Here is a 12,661-nt window from a genome sequence, read left to right as displayed (position 1 = left end):
CTGCTGCTGGCCCTCCCGGCCTGGCCACTTCTGACCCCCAGGGGCTTTCCAGCCCTCAGACTGTCCCTCTGCCAGAAACTCGCTTCCCCTGCCCCTCATGCTTGCCAGGTTTCAGGTTGAAACACCCCCTCCTCCAAGAGGAGCTCCCTGGCTGCTCTGCCCAGCAGAGACCTCGCCCATCCCCGCTCAGGTGCATCTCCTGCACGCCCCCTCCCCTGCCCACCTGCTCACTGACCTAGGATAGCGCCAGACACCCGCTGGACAGACAGGTGAGAGGGAGTGGCTCCTGCCTGGGGACCGTGGCTTTCCTGCCTTTCTGGGCAGAGGGAACTTTCCTGAAGCTCTCAGAGGTTACATCACTTGCCAAGGTCGTGCAGCCAGCAAACAGCAAGGCCAGGACAAGTCCAAGGTCGTCTAGTGCCAGCCACGCTCCCAACCCCAGCTTCCGGAGGTCTTAGCCTCCTCCTAATAGCAAAGCAGCCCCTAGGGCTTCCCTGGTGGCGCAGTGGTCGAGAGTCCGCCTGCCGATGCAGGGGACACGGGTTCGTGCCCCGGTCCGGGAAGATCCCACATGCCGAGGAGCGGCTGGGCCCGTGAGCCATGGCCGCTGAGCCTGCGCGTCCGGAGCCTGTGCTCCACAATGGGAGAGGCCGCAACAGTGAGAGGCCCGCGTACCGAAAAGTAATAATAATAAAGCAGCCCCTAACATCACCACCTCTCAGGGCCAGAAGCTCAGAAGCCCGGGGCCATCAGCCATGTAGGCCCTGCTGCTTTCCAGAAGCTTCCCTGGGCTCCTCCCCACAGTGCCCCGCCTGGACGTGCACGCAGCCAAGTAAGGGGCCCGCAGAGGGAGTCACCTTTCCCAAATGGGGAGCAGGGAAGAGCCCTGAGGACGGGCTGAGCGGGGACCATACGCGGGTTGCTTCACCCCCGAGTTCCCACCTCCTCACCCATAAAACGGACAGAGATTAAGACACACCTGAGGGGTCACCGTGAGAGACGGATGGAATCAGGTATGTCAGGTGCCCGTGGGGCGGCGCGGATGAAGCTGCAATAGATGCAGAATCAACACCAGCCTCGTCCTCCTTGGAAGGACCTGAGACACCAAACGCTTTTGGAAGAAAACTGCCCTTGGCTCCCGGGGCCCCAGGCTACACGTCGTGCACGCCGTGCAGCCTCACGTGCCCCACAAACGCTCCCACGGGAGAACCCCCGAGAGCCCTCTTGGGAGGCAGCTCCCCGCCACATGGAGGTTCCAGCCCTGGCCCCCCCACCCCCCGCCAAGCCAGGAGGCAGAGCCGCCCGCCTGACCCCACCTGTAAAGTGGGGAGGGTCCCAGGGTCACGTCGAAACCAGGCTCTTTGGTCAGTGGTGCAGGGCTGGACTGCCCTCAGCCTCCTGCTTAGACTTGGGTTACAGGGTCCAGCCACAGTGACTTAACAGACTCAGTCAGACTGGGTTAAAACAAGGTCCACTCCTAAGGCCCACAGTGGACTCCATCCCTGCCCAAACCATGTGGTGCGACACAGCTGGGGCGGGGCAGGAGTGCCGGAGAGTCCACAACACCCATCACAGGCGGTTCCTAGGAAGGCCAGCTGAAAGGTTAGATGAGCCACACACGCCTAACATGGTGTGCCCACCACCACCACCTTCATCATCACCATCACCATCGTCACCATCACCATCACCATCATCACCACCACCATCACCATCATCACCACCACCATCGTCACCACCACCATCGTCACCACCACCATCATCATCACCATCAACATCATCACCATCACCGCCACCATCACCGTCATCACCATCGTCACTGCTGTTGCCTAAAAGGAATCCCATAACCAAGACAGGGACCCAGCACTGCAGGCAAACGTCAGGACTGAGCCATCCCAGGCTAGACGCAGCCCCTTCCTTTACGTATTCGGGACTTACTAACACTGACCACCTCCAATGGTACCACCCCGGTTAAAGACACCATCACCTCACCTGGGTTAGCAAAACAACCTCTCAACTGGTTTTTCTACTTCTCCTTGGTCCCCTACACCTTCTACTCTGAACACAGGGTTAGACTGACCCTACTCAGGTGGAAGGCCTGACAGGCTAGGTATACGCTCAAGCCTTCCAGAGGCTCCCATCTCAGAGCAGAAGCTGAAGCCCTCACAGTGAACCAGAAGGCCCCATGTGTTCAGCCTCATTGTGTCTGTGTCCGCACTGCCTACTCCTGGCCTCCTTCCTGGCTCTGCTCTAGCCTCACTGATCTCTTTGCTGATTCTTGAACATTCCAGGCATGCCCCTGACCACAGGGCCTTTGCACCTGCACCCCTGCTGCATGAATGCTCTTTCCCCAATTGCCTGCCTGGTCTACTTCCTCTTTCCCTCGGGTTTCTCCTCGAACCTCCTTCCGAACAAGGCCTCCCAGGCCACCCCATCCCCCACTCCTCCCTAGAACCTGCTCCACCTCACGCACCGTGTCCTCCAGCTGTTTACTTGTCGGCTCTTCATCTCTCCCCCGAGAAAGGAGCTCCACGGTGGGGAGGGTACCTCTGTTCACAGCACACCTCTGGCCCCTGGAGCAGGATGTGCCGTGAAGGAGACGCCACACCTGTGAGATGCACGGCTAAGCACGGCCTCCGCCACGGGGCACGTCTCCAACAGCCACCTATGACGCAGAGTCCAGAGACACCTCTGGGCATACGAGAGCCCCCCGGGCAAGGGTCCCTCCTCCTCGCACTGGGGGTGAGGACAACCCTACCTCACAGGTCCACTGGGTGCCACGAGATGGGGCGAATGGCTGCTCACAGGGCCAAAGGCCACGCGGACAGGAGTGGCGGGATCTGCAGCAGGAACTGGCCCACGTGCCTCTGAGAGACGAGGGTCCCCTCCGAGCACACGAGGGCCGTGGAGGCCACGTCCACCTGCCCCCAGGAGCAGCGTCCCCAGAGCTGTGTCTCCTCTGACGGAAGAGCAGTATGCATCTCCCCACCTGCTCCCCAGCACTGGCCCCGACGGCCAGGCTCAGCCTCGCCACATCCCAGGACTTGTGTCCACAGTCGAGGGGCAAGAAACCTAGGAAGTTACAGGGTGGGAAGAGCCCAGGGAGCCAAAGGGTTAAAGAGCCAAAGGGTTAAAGAGCTCCGTTTCCGACGGCCTGAGAATTAGGATGGAGCAGCTGACAGAGACGGTGTGTCCTCCCCACAGCTGTTCCCGGAATCAAAGCGCATCTTTGTTTGCCCGACTCTTAGCAACTGTTGCATTTCCTGAAGGACACGCGTGAACCAGCTGTCATCTCACAAGATGCAACGTGGGGTGGGCTGGATCCTCAGCGAAACGAGAAAACACTGACCGTCAGGGGGCGGGGGGGGGGGTCCTGGCTGTTCCCACCCGTGTCCTCAAGTGCCAAGAAGGGGACCCACCTCAGCAGATGGGAATGCGGACCCCCAGGCAGGACCCATTGCAGAAACAGAGCCGCAGACAGCAGCCCGCACACGACCTAGCGAGAAAGCCGCCCCCACGCGCCTACGGGATGTGAGGTGGCCGTGACGGCAGGAAGCCAAGACAAAAAGGAGCGTCTCGCACTGAAACATTTACAGGTGGAACCAGCTGACGGCTGAACTTTCTCTCCAGTGGTCCAGGGCGGGGGCAGGGGCGGGAGGGAGGGAGAAACCAGACTGGCCATGACTGACGTCCCGAAGCCGTGGCTCGTCACACCATTCCCGCTGCTGTTGCAGCCAAGGACATACCCGCCCCCACCCGGCACCAGACGCTAAACAATGGTCATTTTTAACCTGAGAATCACCGAAATGCTTTCCATGACACCAGACAAAAAAAGCTCCTTGGTAGTAAGAAACACACACACACACACACACACCATACCACATACACACACACACACATCATACCACATACACACATGCACTACACACACCACGAACACAAACACACACACCACACACACACATACCACACCACACACACACACCACATACACACCACATACACACACACACACACACACACCATACCACATACACACACCACACACACATACCACGAACACACACACACACACACACACCCCCCTCCAGCAGAAGGAAGGGTCACCTCCCTGCCACCCCTTCCAGAACGTGAAGCCGGCCCCTCTGAGGTCCAGGAGGAACAGGCCGGGCTGCGGGGCCGCTGTGAGACCACATCCGGGAAGACGCCCCAGGAACTGTCCACACAGGGAAGACACCACGCACCTTCCTGGCTTCTTCTTGGACTTCTGTTTAATGAAGCGGCAGCTCTCCACTGAGTTCGTGGCCCAGCCCAGGTTCAGCTCACCGGCCTCACTCTCTCGCTCCACCAGCCACAGCCCAGCTTGTTTTCTGTGCCTCCTCTCGCCCCGCTGTCCTTTGCCTGTGCTGCCCCCGCCGCTCGAACGCCTGCCCCACCCCTCTCCTGCCTGTCCTTCAAGACCTGGTTCAAAGGTCACTGGTTCTGCGAAGCAAGCACCCCGACCCCAAGGGACACGAGACCCTTTCCTCCTCTGTGGACCCCCAGCATCCACCAGATGCCGGTGGGACCACCCACGTCCCAGAAAAGGACGACTCACTTTTTAAACGTGGGTCCCTGGCGGGAGGACTCTCGACGGGAGGGGGGCTGCGTCCAGGGTCCCGAAGCAACGAGACAGCACGACGCTTCAACCAGGGCCCCCGTTCTGCGGGACGAGGGGCAGCCGCGTCCCTCTCTCAGGGCTGCTGTAGGGCTGGGAGGGACCCAAGCTCTGGCAGTACAGAGCAAAGTCTGTGTGACTAGCGCTCTCACCCAACGGAGCCGTGAGCGGCGCGGGACTTTGCCTCAGGAAAACCAGTTGCTGCCCCCCAGAACCTGTGTGACCTTGGCCCATTACCTGCCTTCTCTGAGCCTCAGTTTCCCCATCTGATACATGCGGGGGCACCTGCGTCTGCGGAGAGGCTGGCTGGGCCCCAGCCAGCTGGTGAATTCCCCACACCCGGCTGGCAGGCAACTTCCTACTTGTAGTGACCAGGGCTCCAGCGTGGACCCAAGCCAGGGCCCCGGGTGTCCTCCATCCTGGGGCTGGGTCAGCACTGTGAGGGGTGGGGGCCAGCTCACCAGCAAGGCCATCTCGAGGGCCCCACCTTTCTAGAGAAATGGCCCCTCTTCGCGCCTCCCTGGCCTCAGTTACCCCACTGCCTGCGGGCGTCTCCAATCACGTTACGGGGTGATTGTCAGGTGACATCAACAGTGAACCGGCTGGTGTGAGAAGACGTGTCTGCAGCGCCCTGGAGACCTCTCACCACCGAACTCTACAAGTTTTAAAACATTATGGTACCAAATAAGCGAGATCGTGGGCGAGGTTAACAGGAGATTAGGGAGCTGGGTGATGCAATCACGGCAGGAGGCAGGGCAGCCCAGGGCGGCCCCGTCCCCACCGAGGCTCACATCCCAGCTTCCCCCGGGCCCAGCTGGGTGGCCGTGGCAGCTCGCTTGAGCTCCATGTGCCTCCATGCTTCATCTGCCCAAAGCCGCCACAACGAGGCCAGCACCGTTCTAACGAGATGCAGACAAGGCCTGCGATCGGGCTCTGACTCAGAGCTCGCCATGACGCAGGCTCCAGGGTCCCAGGTCTCAGCCTCACACCGAACACGACTCCGACCCCGCAGGGTCACACGGCCCACGACATGCGAACCTGGAGGTCTCCTCTGCCCAGAGTGAGCCAGGCTTTGTGCAAAACGAAAATCAAACTTTTTGCCAGTCCAACCCATTAAGCATCTCCTCGGATGAGGCCCTGCATTTTCCAAAATGCTAATCTTGGTTTTTAGTATTGCCTGAAAGGTCGGCAGCAAACCCCGAAGCTGGAGCCAGGCTGCAAGAGGGGCTGAAGTGGCTCAGAGAAACAGAGTCTGTTCCCTGAATTGACTGTGAATTCAGCAGACGGGTGTGCTTTTCCCATCACCCGGGGGCCCGAGCCAATTTGTGGAATAACAGACTGCAGAGACATGCGGGTGGGCGGAGACAGACAGCTGTGCGGCCAGGGGTGCAGCCAGAGGCCTGTCTTAATCAGAGCTGCAGGGAGCACGAACCGCTGCCAGCAAGGCCGCCCCAGGGTGAGATTCCCTCACTGCCGCCCGTCCGCCCGCCCGCCCGTCTGGCGGCTCCGGGAACGAGGCCCCGGCCGTGGGCCCGAAATGCAGTGCGACTGCCTGGACCCTGCCCCTGACGCACACACGCAGGGCCTCCTAATCATCACGCTTCTGGCTTCCATGGGCGCTCCGTCTCCAGGCACCCTGAGTGGGCGGGCAAGCCGGGAAGGGACCTGATGGAACCCAAGGGTCCCCACCTCCCTCCCCCGGGCCTGGTGCACCCTCGGGGGACAGGCTGGGATCCACAGCACCTGCCAGGGCTCTGGAGCATCCTGTGGCTTCCTTCTGAGCCTGCTTGGGCCCCTGCGTCCCCAGGAAGGACAAAGTCTCTGCCATTGCTCACAAGAGCAGAAGCCAAGTGAAGAGGCTGCACCTGCCAGCCCCCCAACCTGAACCCTCCCCAGGACTACTCACTCTTCAGCAGGGCTCTGGAGGGGCCCGCCCAGGGCACGAGGACATCCCGCTCCAGCCCCAACTCGGACATGTGCTGCTTGGCCTGGAGCAAGGGGCAAGGGCCCTCCCCTCACTGTTCACTGAGACAGGGCGACAAGCCAGCCTCCCAGAGTCCTTCCTGCTGTGTCCTGAGGCCCAGAGTAGCCCATTTACCTACCTCAGGCCCAGGATGGAGCAAAGAATGACTGTGGAGTGGTCTCAGGGCCAAACCAGCCCCTTCCTCAGACTAAGCACTGAAGGGCGGAGGGGTCTGGCTATGGGCTCCATCTGATGGCCAAGCCAACCTCAGAGGGGCAAAGCTGCATCCAGAGAGATGCCCACTAACTTAGCCCTACCCACAAGTCAAAGGGCCAGAAAGATGATGATGGTGATGGTGATGATGGTGATGGTGGTGACAACGGTGATGATGGTGATGATGATGATGGTGATGGTGATGATGATGGTAATGATGGTGATGGTGATGAAGATGGTGGTGATGGTGATGATGGTCACGATGGTGATGGTGATGGTGATGATGGTGATGATGGTGATGATGGTGACGATGGTGATGGTGATGAAGATGGTGATGGTGATGACGGTGATGACGATGGTGATGATGGTGACGGTGGTGATGATGGTGATGATGGTGATGGTGATGATAGTGATGATGGTGACGGTGGTGATGATGGTGATGATGGTGATGGTGATGATGGTGATGATGATGGTGACGGTGGTGATGGTGATGATGGTGACGGTGGTGATGGTGATGATGATGGTGGTGATGGTGATGATGGTGATGGTGGTGATGATGGTGGTGATGATGGTGATGGTGATGATGGTGATGATGGTGGTGATGGTGATGATGATGGTGGTGATGATGATGGTGATGTTGACGGTGATGGTGGTGATGATGATGGTGATGATGGTGGTGATGGTGATGGTGGTGATGATGGTAGTGGTCATGATGGTGGTGATGGTGGTGATGTGATGATGGTGATGGTGATGGTGGTGATGGTGATGGTGATGATGGTGATGGTGATGATGATGGTGATGATGGTGATGATGGTGACGATGGTGATGGTGATGACGATGGTGATGATGGTGATGACGATGGTGATGATGGTGACAATGGTGGTGATGGTTGTAGGGCGCGGTCAGCTAACTGCCACGCAGCAGGAAGCTGAAGTAAGCTGAATCATCCTTCCTGTGGCCACTGCGCTTGCGCTAAGTATACTAATGAGGTTTTAAAGTAGCGACCTATCCGATGCTGGCTCACAAGTCGCACCATCGGCAAAAGCCAATCACAGAGCGACACATGTTCTTAATCCCTATATAAGCAGACTGCTATAGGATTGCGGTGTCTTCCTTCCATCTTTTCTTTAACCAAGCTGTGCTCCAATAAAGTGTGATACGAGAAGAATCTTGCGTGTGGCGACTCGTCATTCTGCTGGTCGGAGGCGGCTCGCTGCAGATGGTGATGATGGTGATGATGATGGTGATGATGGTGACGGTGATGAAGATGGTGGTGATGGTGATGACGGTGACGATGGTGGTGATGATAGTGATGATGGTGATGATGATGGTGGTGATGATGGTGATGGTGATGATGATGGTGATGATGGTGGTGATGATGATGGTGATGGTGGTGGTGATGGTGGTGGTGATGATGGTGGTGATGATGGTGATGATGGTGATGGTGGTGATGATGATGGTGGTGATGGCGATGGTGGTGATGGTGGTGATGGTGATGGTGGTGATGATGGTGGTGATGGTGGTGATGGTGGTGATGGTGGTGATGATGGTGCTGGTGATGATGGTGGTGATGGTGGTGATGATGGTGATGGTGATGATGGTGGTGATGGTGATGATGGTGATGGTGGTGGTGATGATGGTGATGATGGTGGTGATGGTGATGGTGGTGGTGATGATGGTGGTGATGGTGATGATGGTGATGGTGGTGATGATGGTGATGATGATGGTGGTGATGATGGTGGTGATGGTGGTGATGGTGATGGTGGTGATGATGGAGGTGATGGTGGTGATGGTGATGGTGGTGATGATGGTGGTGATGGTGATGATGGTGATGATGATGGTGGTGATGGTAATGACGGTGGTGATGATGATGGTGGTGATGGTGATGATGGTGATGGTGGTGATGATGGAGGTGATTATAATGATGGTAATGATACGCCCACGGACAGTATCTCACTCTATCCTCACTGCAAGCCTCAAAGTAGGTTTTATTACCCTCATTTGACACTTGAGAAAACTGAGGCTCTGCCAGGTGCTGTGGTTTGGCCAGGAGACACTCTTTTTATTTAGGGAGTGGAAACCGAGGCTCCAAAGTATCCGCACAGACCCAGAGAAAGCCTTCGAGAAACGCTGACTAGAAACGCCGCCCCACCCAGAAGGAGGCCCGGCAGTCTGGGGTAGGGGCTCTGTCCCTCAGCCACGCTGCATTACCTTCTCTTAAAGCAAAGGGCTGGAACACAGTCTTCGCCTTGTCTCCCCGCGGATGTGGTTCCACGCGAGCTGAAAACACTGACAAGAGCGAAAGCACCCAGTGGGGTGCTTTTTGTCCCAATCCTGCATTTAGCAGGAGGGATCATAGAGCAGCACGTGGCTTCTCCCGCACGGATTCACCCACATGGATATTCTAGTTCCCTACTCATGCCGGGAAGCAGAGGGAGCAGCAGGCAGCACCCACAGCGAGGCTCACCAGGCGCCCTGCAAACTTGGAAAGAACTGGGCGGCACGCGCCAGACCGCAACTGAGCAGAGACAAAGCTGCGAAGCCCAGCGTCCAGCGCACTGAGAGAAGCAAAGGCCCTGGATGCCGCACCGGGAGATGTCACGTGGAAGGTCAGGGGACAGCGTCTCCCTGCCCACGGCCTCTGGAACCCGCTTCCTGAACCGTCAGCCCGTCTCTTTAGACGCCGTAGCCAGAAACGGGAGCCTGTGCGGGCTTCGATCTGGAAAGTGAGTTTTCCTCTGTGCAAAACAAAAGCTCTAAAGCAGACGCTTCCCGTGTGAAGCTTTCTTTCCAGTCCAGCCTGGAAAAGAGGAATCTTCATCCAACCATCTGCTTCCTCCACTGCTTGTCCACCTGGCTCTCGGATGCAGTGAAGTCTGAGGCAGAGGGAGCCGTGTGGCTCTGGGAACTTAGGGCCGAGGGCGCAGGACTCCAGCATACGTTTCCTGGACACACACACCCGGAACGGCCCAGAGAGGGAGTCCAGCTCAGCTGCCTCGGCCAGGCTGGCCCTAAGCTAAGACTTTCTGAACCTGCTGCTACCCGGGAGCTGGAAGGGGCCATGAAAGGGTGGGACCTGCTGAAAAGCATTGTGATTCTGAGTCCAAACCCTTTTGTTCTGGGCAGAAGAGTCCAGGCCAGTGAACCACTCAGCAGCTTCCAAGGCCATGAACTGAGCAAAGTGTCACCAGTAATCAGAGAAACGACACCCTCTCTCCTCAAACGTGAAATAAGGCGATCGTACCCGGTGTGTCCGGGGCAGGGGAAGCCAACTCAGCAGAGGGAGATGGGGGAGGGCGACCGCGAGGTGTCTCACACGTGTCCACCTTCCGTGGATCCACCAGGAGCCGGCAAGTGCTGGAGAGCAGAGGGCGTGGTGAGGCTGACTCCCCCAGGGAGCGGGCACGGACGGATGGGTCCAAGACGGAGGACCGGCCAGCCCCGCCCCTGCCCCGTGCCACGGGCTTCTGCAGACAGGGCATCTCCACCTCAGCCTGGATCACAGCCACCCCGCCTGGGAAGTACGCTGCGGGCGAGGAGGGACCACCCCAATTGCAGGTCCTCTGGACGTCCCTGCGGCCCTCCTGGGACCAGCCAACACAACGAATCAAAAGCCTAAAAACCCACACTGGCATGCCAGCCACCCTATCCTGCAGAAGCACCATTCCTCGCTCTTCACTGAGACCCCGCACCATGGGAAACTAGAAACGTCCACAGGGACTTGGGCAAGGGGAGCAGTGGACAGCTGCACGTCCACAGACACCGCACAGTGGCCACACGGGAGGCCCCCGGCCCGCGCCACGGAAGGTGCGTGTGTCCCACCTGTTTCCACATGATACGCACGCGGAGAACGGCCTGGAGGGGCCAGTCCGGGCCACGGCTGGTGGTCACTGTGGGGAGGGGGACGCAAAGTGGCCTCTTCTCCCTTCACTCCGCGTATCTGTATGTCATCTGCACATCTCGCATGGACTGTTCTCAAAATGTGCTCGGTTATTCTAATGAAGAATCACCGTTTGCCAAGAACGGAAAAAAAAATTTTTTTTCAAACATCATTTACCCTTTGATCCACGTCGAGGAGTTTATCTTAAAGAAACAGACAAATACTCCCGACGAGCATACGAGTATGGGCATGTCATCAAAACGCTGTTTATCATAAAAAACGCAAACAGCCACGGCAGGAGAGCAGCCACATCACACAACCCTACAGAAACGGGGACCACAGACCACAAAACCCTTTACTGACAAAGAGAGACGCTCACCACCTCTCAAGGGCGACAAACTACGGAGAACGTCATTCCGTTTTGTGACAATACACGGTTACAGTATGTGCATAGATTAAATCCTGAAGGACTGCCCCCAAAACATTCCCAGTGATTATTTTTGCTTTGTGGCTTAACGTTTTCCAGTTTTCCCAATTATTTACATGCTCGCCATTGCCAAGCAGAGCATCCCAGCCCCTTCACTGCCCCCAGGCCCCTCCCTGGAGTAACTCTCGCCCCCACCCCACATCCACCCCTGAGGCCCTTCCAGCCCGTGCTGAGCGCCACCCCAGCTCAGTCACCCTCCCTCAGGACCCCGTGCTCCGCGGACAGACGTGCATTTCACCCGTAAGCCCACGAGGCAGTGAGTTCAGCTCGGGCACGGCAGGCCCTCTGCAAGCAGAAGAGAAGTCTTGCCGTGACAAGGTTGGCCTGCGGGCACTTTGGATCCCAACCCAGATTTGAGGCGGCAGCCCAAGCGTACACAGCGCTAAATTTCTAGAGGCCACCCCTGCCCCATGAGCCCGTGCTTCCAAAACTGACCCGTGTCCCCTGGAGTTGGACATCCCACCAGCCCCATTCCCGCACCTACCTTCTCTCGTTGTCATCCAGGTGAGCAAAGAGCACGTTCTTGGAGATGGCTTTGGCCAGTGCCGTCATGGTCTTGTAGTCCTTGGGGATGACCTGCGGGGAAGCCCAGGAGAGTCAGACCTGTGGGCACCCTGGACCAGGGCCTGGACCCAGCTAGCCCCTTGGGCCCTTCCTTGACCCCGAGAAATCGGGCCACTCAGCCTTCAAAGTGTTATTACCAGTGAGGGTAGACAGAAATCTTGAAATGCTAGCTGCATGTCACAATTTTTGGAAATCTGAAAAATAAAGAAGAGACAAGGGGCCCAGAGTGACCTGAGAATTGGCGTATCGTCCAGAACTCGGGGTCTTGGTAGACTGACGCCGGTGGGCTTCAGAGCCTGTAAAAGATGCTACAAGGGGGCTACCCTGGTGGCGCAGTGGTTGAGAGTCCGCCTGCTGATGCAGGGGACACAGGTTCGTGCCCCGGTCCGGGAAGATCCCACATGCCGCAGAGCGGCTAGGCCCGTGAGCTATGGCCGCTGAGCCTGCGCGTCCGGAGCCTGTGCTCTGCAACGGGAGAGGCCACAACAGTGAGGGGCCTGCGTACCGCAAAAAAAAAAAAAAAAAAAAAAGATGCTACAAGGCCTCCAGGCCCTTGGATTATTATGTCTTTTGTTTTTATTTCTTTACTCCACTGGCTTTTTTTAGGTAACAAATACTTGTTGAAATATTTGAAAACTGGAAAAAAAAAAGATACCTTGACCCAAGGCTGGCTCCACCCTTTCAGGTGGTTATGGAAGGGGTGGGTAAGGGCCTGGACCTTGTTGGCTAAAATGTGGGTAAAAAGTCATCCCCACGCCCGCTGAGACCAGCCTGGAAAGCTCGAGGTGTGTCCAGTGAATCAACGCCCAGCTGACGACCAGCACAGGTATTTCCAACGCCAAGATTCCTCCCTCAAAAGACACCGAGGGGAGGCCGTCTGCACCGGCACGTGACCCCCAC

The 12,661-nt window shown here is 57.7% G+C and overlaps 1 protein-coding gene across 8 annotated transcripts in view; it reads right to left on the bottom strand.

Moving 5' to 3' along the window:
• The window catches only part of PRKAR1B (protein kinase cAMP-dependent type I regulatory subunit beta), an 85,825-nt gene that overhangs the window by 57,068 nt on the left and 16,096 nt on the right, over window positions 1–12,661 (bottom strand). For all 8 annotated transcript variants that reach the window (XM_079944128.1, XM_079944131.1, XM_079944129.1 and 5 more), the window contains one exon: window positions 11,682–11,773. In XM_079944128.1, coding sequence (XP_079800254.1) covers window positions 11,682–11,773 — 92 coding nt within the window. The remainder of the gene's footprint in view (window positions 1–11,681; window positions 11,774–12,661) is intronic.

This window comes from Stenella coeruleoalba (genome assembly GCF_951394435.1).
Source record: "Stenella coeruleoalba genome assembly, chromosome: 15".
In the NCBI taxonomy this organism is placed as follows: Eukaryota; Metazoa; Chordata; class Mammalia; order Artiodactyla; family Delphinidae; genus Stenella; species Stenella coeruleoalba.
This window is presented reverse-complemented; position numbering and strand designations above follow the sequence as displayed.